Source organism: Neomonachus schauinslandi, chromosome 4 (genome assembly GCF_002201575.2).
Source record: "Neomonachus schauinslandi chromosome 4, ASM220157v2, whole genome shotgun sequence".
Classification (NCBI taxonomy): Eukaryota; Metazoa; Chordata; class Mammalia; order Carnivora; family Phocidae; genus Neomonachus; species Neomonachus schauinslandi.
The window spans coordinates 162,797,567-162,822,144 of NC_058406.1; the positions used below are offsets into that span (position 1 = coordinate 162,797,567).

The 24,578-nt window shown below is 32.0% G+C and overlaps 1 protein-coding gene across 3 annotated transcripts in view; it reads right to left on the reverse strand.

The window, feature by feature from the left end:
* CSMD3 (CUB and Sushi multiple domains 3) overlaps window positions 1–24,578 on the reverse strand; it is a 1,204,765-nt gene that overhangs the window by 1,045,257 nt on the left and 134,930 nt on the right. For all 3 annotated transcript variants that reach the window (XM_044914284.1, XM_021688378.1, XM_021688377.1), the window contains exon 2: window positions 22,520–22,742. In XM_044914284.1, the coding sequence (XP_044770219.1) occupies window positions 22,520–22,742 (223 nt within the window). The remainder of the gene's footprint in view (window positions 1–22,519; window positions 22,743–24,578) is intronic.

A 24,578-nucleotide genomic window follows, 5' to 3' on the forward strand; every position in this document is an offset into this window, starting at 1 on the left:
GAAGGAAGGAAGGAAGGAAGGAAGGAAGGAAGGAAGGAAGGAAGGAAAGAAAAAGAAAGAAAAAAGAGGCTATTCCTAAGTAGAAAATGATTTTCTAATTTTTTTCACAAAAGAGATAGGAAGAAGAATGTGACATTAAATTAATAAACAAATACATTATTTTCCATTTTTACACTACATTATTGATCATAAAATTAGATCACTCTTTTATTATTATTTTTCTTGGGTAAAGACATTTCTATATACGATGTGCTATCTTCATTGCAACTGAATTTATGTTTATGTAGTCTTAATTTTGAATAATGTTTTACTCACTGTACTCTGTGAACTATTAGATACATCTTGTTGCTATAATGTCTTAAATGTGATATCACCACATGTACATGCATGGCTAAATTAATTTTAGCTAACAAGGATAATCATATTACCTTGAAACATCAAATTCAACATGCTTTCAAAATTAAAATATTTATGTCAGAAAAATGCTTTATTTAGCTGCTTTTATAAAGCCAAAAAGCAGAACTATTTTAGCTAATGAAATATTAAGTGCTACCAGTTATTAAGTTTTCACTATTTAAGTGTTCACCATATATTATATCATTATTACCATGACCTATATGGCTGTATATGACTTTATTTTTATTATTCCATTTTGCAAACAGAGAAATGAGTGCAAAGAGAAATTGCTGGTTAGAAGACACATTGTTAGGGGCGCCTGGGTGGCTCAGTCGTTAAGCGTCTGCCTACGGCTCGGGTCATGATCCCGGGGTCCTGGGATCGAGTCCCACATCGGGCTCCCTGCTCGGCGGGAAGCCTGCTTCTCCCTCTCCCACTCCCCCTGCTTGTGTTCCTGCTCTCGCTATCTCTCTCTCTGTCAAATAAATAAATAAAATCTTTAAAAAAAAAAAAAGACACATTGTTAGTAAAATGAAAACCAAAAATTAAGCCCACGTTCTTTTTGCTAGTCTATGGGGACTCTTAGTTAACTTGGTAAATTTTTAACAAATTGATCAGTTTTTCCAAATTAATCTGACAAGTTTATGTTAGTACTTAACTTGAAAGTGAGTACTTAAAATTAATCCATGTATCTGGCAATTATACAACCACATTGTCCTGAGTAGCTTCAGTGAGGTAACATATCAAATTCAGTGATTATTAACAGAAATAGGAAAAGAGGAAATATAGAAAGCTCATATTGACTATTATTTTAAGAAACTTAGGTGTGAACCAGTTACTGAGTTAATATTTTATACATTTAATTCACAACACACTGTGAAGATGGCCTTTTTGTACTCTTATTTTCCATAAAATTTAGAGAAGCGGTTTCCTCTCCTGTTTTTTTGGTGGAAGAATTAGAATTCAACAAAGGTCTGTCTGACTCTAAAATACATGTTCTTTCTACCACCACAATTTAAACATAAGGTGGAAGATGAAGAAAAGAAAGACATTTAAAATTTAATATTGGAAGCAGAAAATACCTTCCTGTCAAAAGACATTAAGATGAAAATAACCCTGTTCAAAGAGTCTAAAATGAGGTTGAAACGAATTATATAAAATACAGCTAAAAGTATTATAAATAGATTAAGAAGCTTGAAAATATATGTAAAAATAGACAGTAGGAAACTAATACAATTTCCCCCAACTTCCAAATGATGTCATAAATTATCATAAATATCATTATTATAAAACTATAATATTTAAGTCAGTGTGGTATTAGTTTAAGGGTTAACAAATAAACCAGTGAAATAGAATAGAGACTAGACACAATACCACACATAAATACCTACTTGATTTGCAATAAGCTGAGGTACAGTAAAGATTTATTTTCTATATACAGTGCTGAGTCAAGTATATACTCATATAGAAAAAAAAATGAGAACAACAAAAAACATAAACCTTATTCTCTACTTCATACCATACACAAAATCAATTCTCTATAGATTGTGTATCTAAATGTTAAAAAGTAATAATAAATAACATATCAGGAAATATCTTTGTGACCTGGAATAAGCTAAGATTTTTAAATTGAAACACAAAAGGATTAATAATAAAGAAATTACTTAATAAATTATACTACATTAAGAACATCTTTTTTTTTTTTAAAGATACAATTAAACTGAAAAGTCAAGGCATATAGTGATGGAACTCTTACCAAGAATATATATAGAATCCCTACAAATTGTTAATAAATGAAGCAAAAAGCCCACAAAAAGGATGGGCAAAGACTTGAGTAGCACATTATATAACAGGATATCCAAATGACCAATAAGCATATAAAAAATGTTCAACACTGTTAATCAGTAGGAAAATACAGATTAAAACCAGGATGCTAATGCTACTAAAAACAGTAGATCAAATAAAAATAAAATAGCAGACAATACCAAGTGTTGACAAGGATGTAGAACAATTAAACTTTCAAACACAGTTTGTAAGTAGTACAACTAATTTGGAAAAATGTTTTGGCATTATCTCTGAAGAGAAAATTGTGCATCTAGCTATATAACCAAGAGAAATGTTTAAACATGCTCATGAGAGTATATGTATAAGAATGATTATAGCAGCACTATTCACAATAACTGCAAACTGGTAACAATCCAAGTATTCATCAATAGGAGAACAAATAAACTTACATATACTCATAAAATGTGAAACCATATAGCAGTGAGAATAAACTACAACTGCACACAATAATGTGTTTGAATTTCACTAACATTATATTGAACAAAAGAAGCTGTAGGAAAAGATCACCTAATGCATCTTTCCATGTATTTACACTTAAAAAACAAGCAAAATTAGTATCTCCTGTTACACGTTAGGGGAGTAGTTACCCTGAAAGGAGGGGAAGGCTTTTGTGATTGGAAGGGGGCAATGTTCTTTTTTTTTATCATAGTGTAAATTTCATGGATGTATTCCTTTGATATAATTCATCAAATTCAAAACATTTAATTTGGGCTCTTATGTGTATGTTCTTCAATAAAACATCTTAAAACATAGCATACAAATGAAAATAAACACCAGGGGGAAAAAATGTCATAATAAGGAAGGGAGCATTTAGTGATTTTTTTTTTTTCCTAGCAGAAAAGGAAGTTCCAATTGTCTATGAAGTGGAAGAAATGTTCTTTATTGAGGTCTATAGTACAAGAAGAAAATATAATATATATATGTATATTAGCACACTGGATGGAAGTGTATGTTGGAATTAGTTCATAGAACATATCAAAGTTAACTAAGGGAACTGAAATGTGTGAAATTTGCCTAACAATTTGATGCAATAGTAAATCAGATAGGAAAGATACACTAGTCCAGTAAATCATCCCAAGAGAATATTAAGTTTAATCTGGACAATTTAATGAAATTAAGGTATTATTTATTTGAACTTTGAGTATAGTTATAGTCATCTTTTACCTACTCACTGGGAAAATATTATTGAATATTTACAGCATATTGGTATTACGTTAAATATCAGAGATGTAAAGACAAATATAGTCTCCCTTAACCACAAAGACTTCAAACCTATTCGAGACCAACATTATACCAATTGTTTTAATATCCATTTTTGTACATTCTTGGTAAATAACTATTTTATTTTTAAACAACTATAGAATTTTTTGTGATGAAAATTTATTTTTGTTTTTTGTAACGTGTACTTGATCGACCTACAAAATTTTAGTCCTAAATTTTACAGAGAAATGTCAATTTTTGGCTAATTATAGCATGCAAAAATTTAGATGTGTCAGTAAGCAGAAGAGGCAATATGTTACAAAATAAAATTGATATATACAAAGTTGAATTTTTTAATCAACAGGCTTTGATCCAATGTACAGTAACATATTAGCTACATGAACTAATAGAGAATAAAATGATTAATTAGAGGGTATAAAAATAAGACTAATACTATAGTGAGTATTTAGTTTTTAAATGGGGTAAGGAAAAGCATGATGAGAAGAGCATAATTAGGTCAGCATTCAAAAATGAGAATTTAGGGGCGCCTGGGTGTCTCAGTTGTTAAGCGTCTGCCTTTGGCTCGGGTCATGATCCCAGGGTCCTGGGATCAAGCCCCGCATCGGGCTCCCTGCTCAGCGGGAAGCCTGCTTCTCCCACTCCCACTCCCGCTGTTGATGTTCCCTTTCTCTCTCTGTCTCTCTCTATCAAATAAATAAATAAAATCTTTTTTAAAAATGAGAATTTGGGCTTTTATATGAAAGTGTTTCCTGATTTTCATTTGTTCTGGGCATTAATCCTACTAGGACTCTCAAAACATATTTTGACAATACGTAAGTATTTTAACCTAAATGAGGCTTTTTCTAGACTAAAAAGTTACTGCTATAATAATAGTGGGATTCATTTTACATTTTATAGACACCTCAAATATAAATTTGTGATCATTTTCAATACATTATTTTCATTTTGACCTAAAAATTAAGAATAAATAGGTCAACATGGTACATCATGTTTCATAATAAAAACTGCTTTTGAGCCAAAACCAAGACTCAGATGTTTAACTGACAGAGCTACCCAGGTACCCCTCAATCAACAAGCATTTTATTGAGCACCTGTTATGAATTAATCAATAACCTAAAACGTACTCATCATCTAATGCAGTACCTCACTATTTTACATGCTCTTATCATCCCAGGACAGGATAAGAAAACCTCAAGAGATCAGATGAAGTCTCTATGTATATAAGCCCGTCTGTGGAGATGTGGATTAAAAGCAAAGGAAGATGCTGATGGTAGGTAGAGAGCCTAGAGGGACTGGGTTACATGTTAGGTAAAATTCAAGGGAAAGATCAGAGATGAAAAATTCATAAAGCAGAATTCAAGGTCTGGCTGTATGTAAGGGTTATAGAGAGGACAGTAAACAGGAGGGACTCAGGAGTAAGAAGAGGTTAAGAAGGGGAGATTCCCCTGGGGGAGATGTCTGCACACAAGCTTATATCAAAATGTTATGTCCATGTCTTGCTATTTATATTCAACTTGTTAAAGGGAGATAGGAGTGAAAATAACACTTTTTTCCACTGAATATTTGCTTTAGTGAATGCATATAAATTGAAACACTGTCAGTCTATCAAAGAAAGAAAAAAAAAGATTTCATTTGGAAAAGGATTCATATGACTTTCTGGAGACATCTCATTCTTTTAAGTCTATAATATTTAATAGCCCTTTTTTGTAATAAAGACAGCATTAAAACTAGAATTATTTTCTATTTTGTTTTTGTTGCTTGTGCTTATTTGAAAAAAAATTGTAGAATAGCTATTTGTGTTAAGCTGCCCTAACGAAAGTATAAAATATGTGGCACTGGCTTGGCAGGTGAGTAATGGGTGTTGAGGAAATAAATATCACAGGCAAGATATGTAAAGATTGATTTTAGGCAGTGGTACAGCATTTGGTAAAGCATTTTTCTCCCCAGTGACTTTGAAGGCATATCATGAGCTTATTGATCTTCTTTACTTCTAGAGAAAATGTCTAAATATTCCAGAAAGTGAGTACGGGAAAACATTGCCTGCCTTTAGAAATATATTACAAAAAAGAAAAAAGAAATATATTACAATATTTTTGCCCTTAAAATATACTACAATGTAGATATATGTTATAAGAAAAAAAAGTTCAAGCAAGATCTGTCTGGTTTTTAAGCAGAGATCAAAGAGAAGAAAGTTTAGAGATACCATCCTTCCAAAACTGGAACAGCCAACTCCTTCTAGATACAAATATTATTATTAAAAAAAGATTGAGAAAGGATCAGAGAATGAGGAGCCTCAAAGTTATTAAATAACAATAAGATTAAGAGTGCCATTCTCTCACAAAATTCTCATGTATTCTATGACTTCAGGATAGCCACCAGTAATTTGAGAGAGAAAAAAGATGAGGAAAAAAATTTAAAAAGGATATTAGAATTATGTTTAGAAAAGAAAATCCAAGACTTTGCATATAGTTACTGACATATGAGACTCTAGGAAAGCAAAATGATCACAAGCTTACTGAATTAGTGTGAATTATATTGCCAAATGCATTGCAAGCCAGGATAAAAACAACTTTTGAGTGAGCCTTAACACAGATTTGAACCAGCAGGAAGCTCTGCAGGCCATAAAAAAAGACATGCTCCTAAACATCCACCTCAGACATGACCATATAGGATAATTATTCCTATTAGTCTGAAATATGATTATCTCCCAACAAATAAATATATGTATAAGTAAATATGCATATAATTAAAATAAATTCTGCCCTTCCCACATTTCCCTCTAGATTATATTGGTTTTTTTGTCAACTTTACACTAACAGTTCTTTGTATACACAATGGTCTCTCATTATAGTTTCCATTTCGTTTCTTCTCACTCTCTCCTGAACCCCTCTGCTTCAAACTGACTTTTGCTCCCACTGCTAGAAAACACTGCTAGAAAAAATAACTTTTATCCATTTTAAATGACCTCTCTATTTTCAAACCCAATGGGCAATTCCCAACTGTCATGGAACTTGAAGAGTGTGCAGCCTCAGCATTTGTCATAGGTCCTCATTGTGCCTCCTACTTCTTCACTTTGCTCCTAGGATACATTGCTCACTTAATTTCCTCTTAATTCCCTGGCCTCTATCTTTCACATCCTCCTCTGCTGCCTCTTTCTGACCTCCTTGGTCTCTCTACCTGGGGTGGCCAGATCTCAGCATAGACATTTTTCTCTCTCATGTATTCTCACCTAAGCCATAGTTTTTAGCCTGCTTCTTTCTTCTCTCAGCTCCAGGTTTGTATATCCAAATGCCCACTTGACATTGCTAGTTGTGTGTCTAATAGGGCTTTTTAAAAATTAACATACCCAAATCAAACTTCTCATTTCTAGCCCCAACCCAACATGATCATTCTCTATCTGCTTCATCCAGAAAAATATAACTAGATTTTTTTTGGTTTTTCATGGCAAAAAAAAAAATCAGAATTTTTTTTTACTTTTTCTTTCATATGTTACCCTTAGGAGTGGCACATAAACCTGAGGCAAGAAGCTCATTCATCTATCGATGAACACTTCTGTTGCTTCCATATCTTGGGTATTGTAAACAATGCTGCAATACACATGGGGATACATATATCTTTTCAAAGTAGTGTTTTCATTTTCTTTGGGTAAATACCCAGCCGTGGAATTACTGGATCATATGACAATTCTATTTTTAATTTTTTGCGGAAACTTCATACTGTTTCCACAGTGGCTCCACCAATTTGCATTCCCACTACTAGTGCATGAGGGTTCCTTTTTCTCCACATCTTCACCAACATTCGTTATTTCTTGTCTTTTTGATTTTAGGCATTCTGAGAGGTGTAAGTGATACGTCACTGTGGTTTTGATTTGCATTTCCTTGATGATTAGTAATACTGAACATCTTTTCTTGTGTCTGTTGGCCATCTGTATGTCTTCTTTGGGGGAAAAAATGTCTATTCAAGTCCTCTGCTCAGTTTTTAATTGGGTTATATGTTTTTTTTGGTGATGAGTTATATAAGTTCTTTATATGTTTTGGATATTAACTCCTTATCAGATGTATCATTTGCTAATATCTTCCCCCATTCAGCAGGTTGCCTTTTTGTTTTGTTGATGGTTTCCTCTGCTATGCAAAAGCTTTTTATTTTAATATAATCCCAGTAGTTTATTTTTGCTTTTGTTTCTCTTGCCTTAGGAAACATATGTAGAAAAATGTTGCTATAACTGATGTGAAATGAACTCATCTATGTTCTCTTCTGGGCGTTTTATGATTTCAGGTCTCCTATTTAGGTCTTCAATCCATTTTGAGTTTATTTTCATGTATGGTGTTAGAAAGTGAGTCCTTGCCATTTGCAATTACATGGATGGACATAAAGGGTAGTTACTAAGTGAAATAAGTCAGACTGAGAAAGCAAATACCATATGATTTCACTCATATGTGGAATCTAAAAAACAGAACACATGAATAAACAAACAAAAAAGCAGAATCAAACCTATAAACACAAAGAACAAACTGATGGTTGCCAGAGGTGAGGTGGGTGGTAAAATGGGTAAGATGGGTGAAGGAGAGTGGGAATACAGGTTTTCAGTTATGGAATAATTAAGTCATAGTAATAGAAGGTACAGCACAGGGAATATCATCTATGATATTGTAACAGGGTTGTATGGTGGCAGATGGTAGCTACACATGTGGTGAGCATTAGCATAATGTATAAACTTGTGGAATCACTATGTTGTACGCCTGAAACTAATATAACATTGTGCCTCATCTATACTCAAAAAAATTTTTTTTTAAAGTTCAACCTCATGCAATCAGAAAAATACAAATTCAGACCATGGCACAGAATTTTACAACCAATGGATTGTGAAAATTAAGATTTCTGTTAGCTATCAAGGGCTGAATATATCAAGAAACATTACATATTATAAATAATTTTTATACATCATCCATGGTATTGTAAAGTAGTGTGACCACTTGGGAAAACAATTAGCTTTACATAAATTTGAATAAATTTGAACAATTGCATCTTCTTTATACACTGAATTGGCCCTTCACTCAGATCTAAGAGAATCTCTTGTACTCTGTTCCACAAGATATATACAAGTTTACTTATAGACACATTATTTGTAAAAACAAAACTGAAAACAATACAAATGAATGTCTTCTAGAAAATATACAAAGTGCATTATAGTCATAATTGAATCGTAACTGCATTAGACTGAAAGAAAATGGATAAACTACAGCAATGTGCTACAATTTGGATGACTCTTAGAGACCTTGTGTTGAGTCAAAATGCAAGTCTCAGAAAACTATAAAATAAGCAAAATTAAACTTTATGTTGTTTAGAGTTACATTCATGTATGATTAAACTATATTTTTTTAATTAAGGAAGAGATGGCCTTAATATGGGAATATTTGGTTCTAACAAGAAGTCAGAGTAAGGCCCGGGAAGGGATAGGGAAGAAAAATATTGGCACTGTCTTAGTTAAGTGGTAGGCTTATTGGTGTTCATTCTAATATAATCCTTCATAAATTGTATTTTACATACTTAAATACTTTTATGTACAAAAATATTTTTAAAAGAGAGTATACAGGACATTCATGTGGAAATGTAACTGATCCATTAAATGGTCACTTAGTACCAGTATCTCAATAGATCTGGTGAACAGTGGGTTGTATTCATATTGCTTTATATTTGGGGAGGGGGGTGAATATTTTCTAGCATTCCTATCGCACCCAAAAATAATTTGACTTTTGTAACTATAAAATATTATTTTAAAAATGAATGAAATAAGGCTGTTATGATTGGTTCATGTGTTAAAAAAAAAAAATTACCACAAACACATTGGTAGCTGCTGTGACAAGTTCCATATTCTATGCATTTTTTAGTCCTTCTGTCCACCAATCAGAGTTTCACATATACAAAAGGATTTTGAAATTTTATTTTGATTTTCCAATACCTCAAAAAAGCAATTTTAAAAGAAACAGATAATACAAATATAATGCATTAATTTTAATATAGGTTAAGGATAACAATATTTTATCACTAGATTTTGCCACTGATTTTGTAAAGTCTTTATGGTTGTTGTATGTGTGTGTGTACAAATTTATGATCCTTTCTGTTTTCCAAGATTAATCTTTTAAATCTGCATTTACAGAGGAATATTATTTGGAAATTATCATGTATATTTCTTGAATACTTGAATTTAATTTTTATCTTCCCAACCTTTATCCCAAATTAGTATTATAATATTTTATAAAATCAAATTAAGAATTTTAAATACCATTTTTTAATTTGTACATAGCTAACTTATTTTTTTTAAATATACCATTTAAAATACAATCGAAATGTCTTCAGGATTTCTAAAAAGATAACATACATAACCATGCACTTAATCAATTATTTACTTTTTATGTTGATAAATTTAATTTTTTTCTATGTCAGCTCAATATCTTCTACTATCTTAAGAACACCAAACTTTAAACATTTATGAAGGAATATTTACTTCTCTTGTATACAATAATTTTTATGACAAAAATATATCTTTGGGTACATGTCATAACAGCAAGTAGGTGATTTTTTTTAAAGTAGACTCTGATATAAATATGGACGCTTTAATGTTCTTGACCTTTCAATTTGCATTTAGTAAAATGACTTTGTAAAATAAGTGGTCAGTAAAAGTTATCTGATTCTGTAATTTTCTAGTTTAAAGTAAATCTAATCAATCATTCTAAAAATTGTATAGTTGAAATGTAAATAAATGTAACTAATGAGTTGTGTTATTGAGATTCAAACTTCCGTGTCTTGAAAATCCAATTTTATGATTTTGAAGAAATTATTGATCTTTCTGAAAATTATTTTTCTCATCTGTGTATTTTTAGGCATATTGGGAAGAATATCTGAAATGATATGAGAATTGTATATGTATAGCCTGAGAGAGTGTGTATTCAGAAAAATGATTCTTTTTAATAGATGTAGCATATTTGTAGCTTCCCTTAAAATATCATATATTAACCAATTTAGATGAATTCACAAAGAGTTCATCTGGGATGCCTAATTTAAAAATTCTATTTAGGGTTTCAGATTACTATATGAAATTTTCTGTTACTGAAAACATTTATATTTATAAGAACATCTAGTTGCTTTCTGTGAGAAAAACCCGCATTTTGAGTATGCCATTTTATAGAAGAAAAAATGAATGTTTATGGAGAATAAGTGACTTGCAAAAGAAATATCACTAGTTAGTGACTTATAACACCATGTATAGTTTGCTTTTAAAATATCGGCTGTTTTCCTGAAAGCAGGCTAATGGGAGTAAACTTTTCACAGATTTGCTATAAAAGATTGAATAAATATAATTCATAGAACAAAGTGTTTAAATTTGCTTGTTGACATCTTTTATGATTTAACCCCTGTTTTAATGGTTTGATTTAGTCTGTTTCTTCACTCAAAGCAACTCAATTCTTTTTGGCAATGTGCCTAGTATAAACAACAAATGATTGTGTATACTCTTGAATCCTTGCCTTACTCAGATTTGAAAGAGTCTTTTATGTTGACAAAAAGTTCTAGAAACCCCGACTGTCCTTGAGATCTATCCAATCATTAATTTGAATGCTCCAAAGTGAGAAATGATAGCGAATGAGAAGAATCATTAACTGCCTAAGGTGCATCAAAATTTTAATTGTTTTTTTTTTTTTTTCTATTTCACTTGCATGCCCTGTGGTGATCCATAAGTCTTTAGTAAATTAAAGCGTTAGAGAAGAGGGTACTAACCACAATATAGCATCCTTTTCAAATATGTTCGTAGAAACACCCACTTCTGCCCTCAATTTCTGTGTTTTCTGACATCTGTATTTTTTATACACGGCTATCACCATCACCAAGGACATAATTGGATTAACAGTGAGCAAAATTCATGTTGCCATTTGCAGATCTCATTAATTTTATACATAAATAAGAAAAACCTAGTATTGCTTCTCTTTATTGAGTAAACAGTTGTTAATATCACATGCAATTTACACGTACACATTCACACAACACACACACTGAGTCATCTATGCCAGTATGTCAAGCACTTAGAGCCTCTGCATTTCACAGACATTTTATTATACAAGAGAGATAGATAAGCAGGATACAAGGACTACAGGTTCTAACTCTGAAGGAGGAAGTCTTCAGAGACAACAGATTGGGTTAGGTCTTACCATCTCAATCAAAACTGACTGGGAAATTAAGGGAGCGAAGGAGAGAAAAACAGAGACAAGATTAATCATGTAAGAAGAAAACTATAGTGGTTGCTCAGGAACAGTTATGGGGATACTGCCAACATTTTCTGAAGGAAGAAAGGTCTACCAATTGCACAAACGGGAACTCAAGCCATGATTATTCTCTATTCATTCTAATTAGTATTCCTTCATTATATCCCTTAGGCTTGTGGATTCTAAGGTTATCTCAAAAATCCAGTGAGTTTGTAAAACTAAACAAGAAATTGTGATAAGATGTATTACATCTATTATATTTATCCCTCACAGTACTGAAAAAAAAAATACTAGGTAAATAAATGATATTCAGTAACAATAAAGGAATAAAGTTCAGAGAATTTAGCCACAGTAGTGAAGTATATTTTATAACTATGACCAAGAAGGTATAAATAGATTATGGATAATCACAAAGTAAAAAAGTCAACAACAACAAGGGGTAGTTTTATGATAGAAATAGGAAAAATAAGATAGAGCTTTCTCTAGCAAAATTTAGTTGATCAAGTAATCATTTTTAAAAGCACTTGAAATATGCTTCATTGTAACTGTGCTCAGTGAAATCCAATCCAATATAATTATTGAATTGTCAGTTCTAGGATTCCTTAATATGTAGGCCATCTTAATTCTTATTCACTATAATATCCACAGAGAGTAAAATGAACATAGACTTCTTTATACTTTCAAGGCTTATTATAGATCTAAATATAAAGGATAATATTCCTAAGCTTCAGAAGAAAATGTAGGAGAATCTTTTTCTGTCTTTGGATAAGTAACTATTTATCAGACTAGAAAGCACTAATAAATTTTCAAATTAATAAATTGGACTTTTCCAAAATTAAAAATTTCAGCTCATCAAAAGATGTATAACAAAATGAAAATTAAAGATTGGAAAAACACATTTGCAATGTATATATTTGTCAAAAAATGGTATAAGGATTGAATAAAGACACAATTCAGTAATATCAAGACAAATCAAACAACCCAATTAAAAATAGGCAAAATATTTGAACAGATACTTCATAAGATATATCAATAAATGCTCAATAAGCACATAAGAAAGTGCTTAATAGCATTAGTAATCACAGAAATGCAAAATAAAAGCGCAATAAGATTGTCAACCTCAAATGTTGGCAATGATGTGGAGCAATCAGAATTCTTATACGATGATGGCAGAATATAAAATAGGGCTTGGGGCACCTGTTTGCCTCAGTTAAGAGGCTTACTTTTGATTTAGGCTCAGGTCATGATCTCATGGGTCATGAGATTGAGCGTCCTCAGGCTCCAGGCTCAGTAGGGAGTCTGCTTACGGATTCTCTTTCTCCCTCTCCTCCTGCCCCTCCCCCTACTCTCGCTTTCTCTTTCAAATAAATAAATCTTAAAAAATTACAAAAAAGAATCAAAAATAGGGCAACCACTTTGGAAATCTATTTGGGGGTATTTTATGATATTAAACAAAGATTTACCCAATAATCCAACAATTCTACTACTAGGTATTTTTTCTAGATAAATGAAAATGCATCCACAGAAAGACGTGCAGGGAATATTTATTACATCTGTATTCAGAATAGCTCCAAACTTAAAAAAATCCAAACTTTTTTTACCAGGAAAATAAGCAATTCATGGGATGAAATGTTATTCCACAACATAAAGGAATAAACTGTTGATACAGCAATGTGTATGAATCTCAAAAACAGTATGCTTAGTGAAAAAGACCAGATACAAAAAGTACATTGTGTAGCATTCGATTTCTATGAATATAAATATAGAAAGGGCAAATTAATCCCTGGTAAAGCAAACTAGTACGATGGTTCCTTCCGAAGTATGGGGATTGACTGGAAAGGAATAGGATATGACTTTCTGGGATGATGAAAATATCTGTAGGTTAATAGGGATGTTACATGAGTTTATACATGTTTCATCAAAACCTAATTGCACACTTAAGATCTAAATATTGAGCTGTAGAAAATTAATACCCCAATTATAAATAAAATTTTGATTCTAACATATACTAACTTAATTCAGAATATAATTCAATGTTTTCTATTTAGTCAACATTGAGAACAAGATGTTTATATATAAATATGCATGCTTAAAGTTTGTCTCTATTGATTTAGGACCATTATCTGGAAAATAAAAGACTGAACTGTTTAGAAAAAAATAAAATGATTTTGACAGACTCACATAATTATTTAGATGTCACATTGTTTAACTTTAAAAAGTAGTTTTGTTCTTCACAATCCCTTTATATTATTAAGTATGTAAACTTAGATTGTGTTAATACACTTAGATTGTAAATTTGAAAATTTCAAAAATAAAGTTTTATGATATGGTTGATTATTTGAAGGTCTAATTTACTGAGAGAGAACTTAGTCAATAGTCATTAGTCAATGTTCTCTCTTCCAGTTTAAAATTTAAACCCTAAATTGCTAAGTAATATATATCAAAAAATATATACTTGAAATTTGGAAGAGATATAAAGAAACCAGAAAATTATTTTTTTCTAATGCCTCTGGGTATTCAAGGTAAAAATCTTAAAATTCAAGGACTAGTAAAAAGGGGAAAAATCCTCATAGCCCCATCACCATAAGATAACCACAGTTGTCATTTTGGAGTAAATCTTTCAGTTCATAAACAAACACAGACACAAATGCACAAGCTATCTTATATTATTATCCATGCTGCTTTACAATCTGGTTATTTTTTATTCTATCCAGTGATATATTGTGAACCCTTTCTCCATCCATCAAAAATTGTTGTAAGATTTGTTATCTAACTGCTGCATTTTCTCCATTGGTTATTAATCAGTCTCTATCACAAAACATTCATAATTTTGCTATTTTAAACAAAACAGCAAAACAAATTCTGTATCTAATTTGGAGAGGGAGACATTTGATTGATTGATTGATATTATAAGTAATAACCTTAATTATTAGTTATTGTTGTTGTCCTTCAGAAGCAGTACATAAACTGATATTCCCATTACTCATGCAGGAAAGTACCTAAATATCTTCACCAACAGTGTTTATAATTGTTTAGGTCTTAGTTTTATATTTGAAAAATATTACATTGCTATTTTTGTTTTTTCTGATAGCTACCAAGATTTATTTTTACTAGTTTCTTATTTTACATCACTAATTTAACATTCTTCTTTTGGGAACTCCCTGTGCATATTTTTGCATATTTCCATTCATATGACTATAATTTTCATATTTTAAAAAGTTATTTATATTAAGTATATCATGACTTTTTGTTTTATACATCTTGAAAACAATTCTCTTTGATCATTATTTAAATATTTTATTTGATGTATATATTTTTTTTAATTTTTTATTTATTTGCGAGAGAGAAAATGAGAGACAGAGAGCATGAGAGGGAGGAGGGTCAGAGGGAGAAGCAGACTCCCTGCTGAGCAGGGAGCCTGATGTGGGACTCGATCCCGGGACTCCAGGATCATGACCTGAGCCGAAGGCAGTCGCTTAACCAACTGAGCCATCCAGGCGCCCTTGATGTATATTTTGATCATAAAAAATGTTTTTATTCATGGTGTCACATCTTGCAATCTCTATATTTTGGTTAACATTTATAATGATAGGAAATTAAATTTTTACAAATAAATTTTGAGAAGTTATACTATGTTAGATATTTTAATTTTCTCAAAAATTTTATATTCTCCACTGCCATTAAATATAAAAAATTCACATTTTCATATAAAATAACTTTTCCTTAAGATGAAATGGAATAGAGTTATATATAATGATGTTGCATATTATGTGACTTTTGTTACTCATCTCATATCTACTTCTCTCACAAAATTGACTCTATCAATAAATGGTAAATTTTTGTTAGTTGTTGACAGAATCTGTTTCCTATAGAATAGCTTAAGTGATCTTTTCAGATTCTGAAATACAGTAATAGGTCATGGTTTATGGGAATTGCAAAAAGGTGACCTTACTGGTGGGAGAAATTGCAAAAGGACCTCCTTCTTGGGAATGCATTTCAAAATAGGTCTCCTTGCCCCACACTAAAACAGTACCATGGGTTGGGGCAGGGGCATGAACCTGACTAAAGTAGCAGAGACTGGATTATTGGATCTAAGGCCTGGCAACTTTGTGCAGTACAAAAGTTGACTCTGTTGGTGGTGACCCAAGTTAGATCATGTCACATCCATACTCAAAACCCTGATGGCCTTTTAGCTCACTTAAAAAAAAAAATTCAGTGTTTACGATGGTCTGCCAGACTTTGTATAGACTTGCCCTATTGCATCACTTCTCAGGCCTCATTGTGTACTCATCTTCACATGCATGTTCCACAATTAGGATGTTTGCCCTGGTTGTTCCTTTTCCTTGGAAATCTCTCACTTCCATTTGTCACCCCAGCTCTTACTGGTTCTACTCAACCAGCTCTGACCACATTTAAAACTTCAAATTTGAGTAACATCATTAATAGTGGAATAAAAGTTTTCTCCCATCTTCCCCTAAAGAACACTGATTTAGACAATTGTTCATGGATGAGAGACGCTTTGTAGAAGTCCAGGAGTCCAACAAAGATGTTCCAATTCATCATTTGAGCAAAAAATATTAAGATTGGATGCATCAAAGTTGGTAAGAGGAACAGTTTCGCTTTACCTGTGTCCTTCTTTCCTCAAGATGATACAGATGAGCCTTCTCAGCCCTTGATTTCTCTCATGGGGGGAAGTGAAAATATATGAATGATGCCCAGATTTCCCAGCTGTATAGGATGCTGCCAGAGAGACTCACTTCTTTTCATCCCACCCAGAATACGGGGGGACAGAGACCAGTTGGGAAATTGGAATTTATGGCTCTCGGAGGACTTCAGACAGAAACAGGATCTACTTACAGCATCATGGACTCCATCAGGAAACCTTCCCATGAGCTGTTAGGGGTGCCTCACCTACAGATGCTCCAACTGGCCTTTCTTTCTCTCTGAACAAATAAAAACCCATAAACAGATGGTTTCACTGTTGAATTCTATGAAACATATTAAGAATTAAAGTCCAGCCTTTTAAAACTCTTCCAAAATATTGAAGGGGGGTGGAACACTTCCAAATTTTATGAGGCCACCATTACCCTGATACCAAAGCCAGATAAGGACACCACAAGAAAAGAAAACTACAGGCCAACATCCTTGACAAATATAGATGCAGAAATCTCAACAAAATACTAGCAAACTAAAGTCAACAGCACATTGAAAGGATTATACACCATGATTGTGGGATTTATCTCTGGGATGCAAGGATGTTTCAATATAAACAAATTAATCAGTGTTATGCATCACATTAATATAATGAAAAATAAAAATTATATGATTATTTCAATAGATGCGGAAAAATGCATTTGGCAAAAATTTACATCTACTTGTGATAAACACTCTTAACAAATTAGATACAGGAGTAACATAACTCAACATAATAAAGTCCATATAGGACCACCCCACAGCTAGCATCATACTCCATGTTGAAAGGTTGAAAAGTTTTCCTCTAAGATGTGGAACAAGACAAGGTTGCCCACTCTCACTACTCATATTCAATATAGTATTGGAAGTCCTAGCCAGAGCAAACAGGTAAGAAACATAAGTAAACAACATTCAAATGTGAAAGGAAAATGTAAACTTGTCTTTGGATATGGTATGATCTTTATATACAGAAAATCCTAAAGACAGTAACACCCTGTTAGAAGTAATAAACTAATTCAGTAAAGGTGCAAAAAAAAAAATAAAGACACAAATAAATGGAAAACTGTTCCTTGTTCATGGATGAGAAAGGATTAATATCATTAAATTAATAATAATTAATAATTATAATTAATAATTGATTAATATTAACTATTAATAATAATGATAATTAACCCAAAATTCTCTGTGGAGTCAATGTAGTCCTTTCCAAAATTCCAATGGCATTTTTTACAGAAATAGGAAAAACAATCCTAAAATGTATATGAAACCCAACAAAAGGCCCTGAATGGCCAAAGCAATCCAGTAAGAACTGTGAGAAGAAGAACAAAGTTGGAATAAGAAGAAAAAAGTTGGAGACATCACATTTCCTGATTTCAAACTGTATTATAAAGCTACAGTCACCAAAAAGTATGATACTGGCAAGAAACAAATTAGACCAATGGAACAGAATAGAGAGCCAAGGAAGAACCCCCCCCACACACACACACACAGTCAACTAATATTTGATGAGTAAGCCAAAAATAGCCAGTGGGGAAAGGATAGTGACTTTAATAAATTGTGCTGGGAAAACTGGATAAATATATGCAAAAGAATGAATTTGATCCCTATCTTATACCACAAATAATCCAATTTAAAATGGGCAGAGAACCCGAATAAACATTTTTCCCAAGAAGTCACACAAGTGCTTAATAGGTAAATTAAAAGTTACTTGACATCACCAATTATCAGAGAAATAGAAATTAAAACTACAATGAGATATTACCTCATGCCTGTTAGAATGATTATTATCGAAAAAGAAAAGAGGTAACAGGTATTAGTGAGGATATCAAAGAAAGGGAACACTTATGCACTGGGGGTGGAAATGTAAATTTGTTCAGCCACTATGGAAAACACTATGGATATTCTTCAAAAAATTCAAAATAGAACTACCATATTATTTAGCATTCCACTTCTGGGCACATGTCCAAAGGAAATGAAGTCACTATCTTGAAGAAATATCTATACTCTCATGTTCGTTGTAGCTTTATTTAAGAAATGGAAGCAATCTAAGTGTCCATCAATAGATGATAAGTCAACCACTAGTTCCATAGGATATATCACTTATATGTGGATTCTAAAAAAGCCAAACTCAGAGAAATCGAGTAGAATGGTGTTGCCAGGGGCTGAAGTTTGGGAAAATGGGGAGATGTTGGTCAAATATTACAAGTTTCCAGTTATAAGATGAAAAGTCCTGGACATCTAATGTACATCATGGTGATTATAGTTAACAATACTGTATTTATATACTTGAAAGTTGCTAAGAGAACAAATCAGATTCTCACCACACACATGCAATTATGTGAGGTGATAGAGGTGTTAACCTTATTGTGGTAATCATTTCACAATATATATATGTATCAAATTACCATGTAGTATGACTTAAACTTACACAATGTTCTATGTCAATTATCTTGGTTAAACTGGAAAAAATTAAAATAGCAGACTCTCTCCTCACTACCTGTCCCCCTCAGATGGATTTCTATTTCTGTACAGCGGTTGTTTATTTTTATTGCCTGCCTCCCCCAAGAAGAGTTTTTGTATGTTTACACTTACCTGCATTATATTTATCTCTTTTACTTTTAGCATTATTAGCATTATTAATTCCTGAAAATTCATGCAACTTAAGAAGATAAAATTCATGTTGTGGCCATTTCTAGACTATGACTACGACTTTATGATAAACTACTTCCTTTTTTTCAATGATAACCTTAGAAGTTATTTCTTTAGAAAATTAAACATTCTCAAAAACTTAACTTTGTTTCTAATAGTAAAATAGAAAGTGTGAATGAGAACACTTTGATACTGTGACCTATTTTGTCTGTTGACTGGTCCTGAGCATTCTTTATGTCAATTTCTACAACTGAGGTTAGAATGAAATGCTGTTTTTCTGGAATACTTTTCACCTAGGGGTGCTGGTGTGAGGTTGTTATCTGAATTAAAGCTAATGCTGATATCTGAATTACTTATAAAAGAAAAAAAAACAAAAATGTCTTGTAATAGAAGAATAATTAAATGAATTATAATTAAATATAAGCATCTGATAATATGATTATAACAAAAATTCTAGTCACATGTGAAATATGTATATTTTAATGTAGGGAGATTAAATAAGAACATAAATAGCATATATAGTATGATCCTAAATATGTAAATATGTCCCATAAGATTAAAATTATTTTTTTACCTTTGGCATAATTTTCTTTTTGAGAAAATATAATATTCACATAAAAAAGGAAAATAAAGCTTAGAATTACTTTCATGCATCAAGTAAACCAAATTGTTTAAATGCACCAGCATATGATATAAGCTAAACGTAGAACTATGAGGGAATTCTCTAATGGTGTGTTGGTGCAAGTACCACATTTAGCCCCCAATATCAATTTTTATTTAATAAATTAACAACTTACAGGAAAACAAGCAGGATGATCAATAATTGGAGTTTTAGAGAATACTTTGAAAGTATGAAATTGTGTTTGCCAAATCCAATATGTCTCTCTACTTACACAAGGAAGAGTGACAAGACCTACAAACCTTCTCTTCTCTGCTTTATTGCAAGGCGGCTCTAGCAAGCCATTAAAAAATAACCATTGGAGTTCACGGAAAATAACAAAATACAAGTATCAAATCTCCAAAAGATACAGAACAGCAGACATACCATAAGGACATGTATTAAGTGAGAATGTGAGAGAAACAAAAAGCAAGAAAACAGTGAGTCAAAGAGAGAGACACAAAAATGAATCAAACTGCCAGCAACAGTTTCAGCTTCTAATCAACAGCAGACTGTATATAAACACAATCTGGAAGGTGCTGTAGGTTACACATTGGATTTTTTCTCCCTAGTCTTTCTAATTAAAATCAGCTGTAACATTAGCAACAGTATTTCTTTAAGCATAAAAACCAATAGATGCCTTATATATCCAAATTTGAGCAAAATTGTATAGAGTACATATTGGAAGAGTGACCTTAAAACAAAACCAAGAATAAATTTGTAATTTATCTTTTGGTTTATATCTTTGTATGTTATACATGCTTAAAATATTTTTATTATTTATCTGTACATTAAATTTTGTCAAAGAAAAAATAGACTTTAATTCATATATCAATACATAAGTGATGGAGATTATATACATTATGAATAATATATTATGAATTTTATTTCGTTTTTCTTTTCTTTTTTTTTTTTAACAAGCTTAAGCTCTGAACTGAGACAAAGATGGGTTGCAGTGATGATCCTGCCTCTTGCTACTTTGAACAAAATTAACCTTGGGCAAGTAATGTAAGACTCATTTTCCCAATTGTAAAACGTTGATGATAATAATAGGAATCTTTTCACTTTGTTTGAGAAGTTAAATAATATAATGAATACAAAATACTTGGTGGTGTCAGGTACAGGGGACTTAATAAATGCTGAGGATTAGATTTATTGAGCTTTCATTACATTGTAGTACACACAGAATCTCTGTAAATTAAGTGCTATTATTCCCATTTACAAATTAGGAAAGAAAGAATGAGAAGAAAAAATTGATTTCCCCATCTGACAAAGTCTTTTAACTTCCCAGAGGCCACAATTGTTTCTTCGAAAAAAGGAGCCGAGGTAAAATAAAAATGCGTTTTCTCATTTTCAAGGGGATCTAGAGAGAATAGATACTTTTGCAAACCATACTCTCAGTGATTTTATAGTTAGAAACTGCCAGGTAGCATCAAGTGCTTTCTTTCTTTTTTATATTTACACCAATTATATTGCACACATTCCTGCTGTAAAGAAAATATGCAAAAAGCTTTGTCCTTTTACTTTAATATACATCATTTTAACCCACTGGAAACTCTGAGAATTATTTTTCTTATTCTCTTTTAGCCTGTAATCTGATTGGATGTGTACAGGCGAACACAGATACCTGCCCACCTCCCCCCCCGACACACACCCTCTAGTGTACCATCTGTTTTCTATCTTGACTTAGTACCATGTCATTAACAAGAGACATTCAGCCTTTAATGATCTTGGCCATGATAATGAAATAACAGACATGTCAGCCTTATTGTGCATTTCTTAAAGGGATAGATATTGAAAGACTTCGAGTAAGGGAAGAAACAATTAGTAATACTTTGTAAATGAATGTATAGCAACAAACAAATAAACAAATAAACCCTCATCAGTAATCAATCTAGTGACCTTTTCTTTGCATAGACATGTGGTTTGAAACAACTCAGATATATTTAACTATCATTCTGAGTGTAAACATAGCCAAGTATGTAAAGAGTCTTTAATTCTTAGAGTTTATCTGCTTAGAATATTTTAAATTAAAAGTTCAAAAACAGTTTACTACAGTTAAAAAATTATACACATTGGTAAAAATCTGGGACTTAATGAAATATGTAAAATCTGGCATTTTGAACTTGGTTGAATTAGAGTTGATCTATATTTAAAAGGAGTTTTTGCTAAGCAGAAATTTCTCATGTTTAGATACCCTATATTCCAAGAAGAAATTTTGAAGAACCACTTAATTAATAGGTGACAACTGATTTTCACACCTGTTTTATCAAGTAGCTTAAAAATAAATAATCTCATTTGTATGTACAGAAATGTAAATTTCCCAGTTAGTGACATAAACGAGTCCATTTTTCAGATATTTAGATTTTATAAACTATACACATTATATAAAATTAATGTATTTTCTTATATGAATATTGATTTTTACATATTTTGTATACTGTATATTAAAGTTGAGTAGCCACATTGCATGGTATGCTTTCACTTTATCAACAGTTATGCCCATAACTAATGAAGCCTGAAAATAAGTATTTAAAAAAACAAAATACCTTTAACCAATCTAAAGAGGTCATAATTCAATTTACATTCACTCTTTTGAGAGATAATATTAATATACTAGTATTATGAAGTCAAAGATACTGAGCTAATTTGTGCATGAGATGATATATTTCCAAATGAACAAAAATTAAATGGTGAATATGACTTTATTACAATTGTATCACAAATGTTAAGTATCTTGTGTAAAGTAAACTTTTACCCATAACATATTTTCCCTCCATTCCTCCATTCAAAACACACTAACCTTGTCCTAAAGTTTGTAGGATGAGGATGTCCATCATATAAGGATAAGTAGTCATATTCTTCTTCTAGAGCAAATGACTGAAAAACAATTTGTATTCTATTCCGTTCTTCTGCTATTATTACCCATGTACAGTTTGCACCATTTGGATATCCATATGGAAAACCAGGGCTTTCTATAGTGCCATTAAGTCCTTTTAAAGTTCCACCACATGTATAAATAAATCCTGAAACAAAAGACAAATAAACAGACATTAATATTATATAAAACACAAACAATCCAGGAGACATATAATTTTGAAAAAGCCTTTTTTCTAAGCCCTATGTTACCATAATTTTGTAAATAGCAAGGGCTGGGTAAATTATCTAATTTTCTTTTTTAAAAAGATAAGGCATATCAAACTCCTTTAAAAAAAAAAAACTTTCCATTTATCAAACATCTTGTGGTTAGGAATTATAAACCAGGTGATGAAGTAAGTTTCTCCACACATCATGATCCAACAGACAAACAAAATCTTAGAACATGATATCTTCCCTGAAGTAGTTTCCAATCTAATCATGGACAATCATGAACAACAATGAAAATTAAATAATTTTTGAATGCATTTTATGTCTTAAAAAATTAACTCCACATTTCTTGGTAAAACATGCTATTTTTTTTTTCTGTCCATATCTCTGCCATGTAGCCAATGTGCCTTAGGAAAATCCTTCCCACCCTGATTCTACCAGAAGGAAAAATGGTTCAGATCTAAAAAAAACAATCTATGTAATCATTCTTTCTTTGACCAGAGTAGTTGGCCAGGATAAACACAATCCTAAACTAACTATACCAGAGTCAAACCTAAGGTTGGGAAGAAAATACATTGAAAATTTGAATCCTGGACAACTGACAGTAGCCATCTTAAGAACTTCCATGGTTCAGGGAGCCTGGGTGGCTCAGTTGGCTGAGTGTCTGATTCTTAATTTTGTCTCTGATCATGATCTCAGGGTCATGGCACAGAGCCCTCCATCGGGCTCCATGCTCAGAGAGGAGGATTCTTTCTTGTCTGTCACTGGCCCTCCGCTGTTCTCTCATTCTCTCTCTAAAATAAATAAATAAATAAATAAATCTTAAAAAAAAAAAAACTTCCATGGTTCTATGGGAGTTCTAATTCTATGGGAAATCTAAATTATTGACAGCTTGACTCTTGGAGACACCTAGAAAACTTACCATGTTTCTTGAGAAATTATTTATGAATATGCTAGTCTGTAGTCATATTAGGTAATGTAAAACTCTAAAATTTAGACAATGGTCAGGGAAGATGGTCCCAGCATGTATCTAGACTAGTCTAATTAAAGACTGGATCCATGGTTGCGGAAGTTCTGATAAGAATTCTTCTGGTAAGAATTCTTCAGCTTGGTGTTATTTCCAGATCTGTGGGTTGTGCATGATGCTTATGGGTCATGAAGCTGTAAGTCAGAAATACAAGCTAATTTGGGGGAGAGAACACCATACTACCCAAAGTATCTATATTTGGAACTGGATATAGAAATGTAGGAAATATGGAGCACCCCTCTCTGAGAAGGAATGAGTATATATATGATAGGTATGGATATTTTTGAAAAATATGAGGAACTATGCACAGAAGATGGGAAGCCAGAGTTGTAGATTGTGGCAGACAGAGAATGATTTGGGATGTAATCCATTCTTCTCTCTTTTCACAAGAACACCATGCTTTTGCTAGGGGACACAATTCTCTACCAAACAACTGTATGCTTTAGAATAGCTGGCTCTACTGATTCTAATGGTGAGGCGGGTGGCTCAGGGCTGAATTAATCAGTACAACCCTATCCTCTTACCCACTTTTACTTCAGGAACCTACTCTGATTATTTCTATTTACCACAAAGTCCTAAACCTGGGATATTCAGTATTGATATAAACACAGTTCTTGTGGTTCTTTTTGGCCTTTTAGAACGTTACCAAGAAGTTGGGTAAGGTAGAAGTTTAAAAAAAAATCAATATTTGTGTGTATACATACGTTTTTGCTCATGCACCAAAAGTCAAATAGGGCATTTTATGATT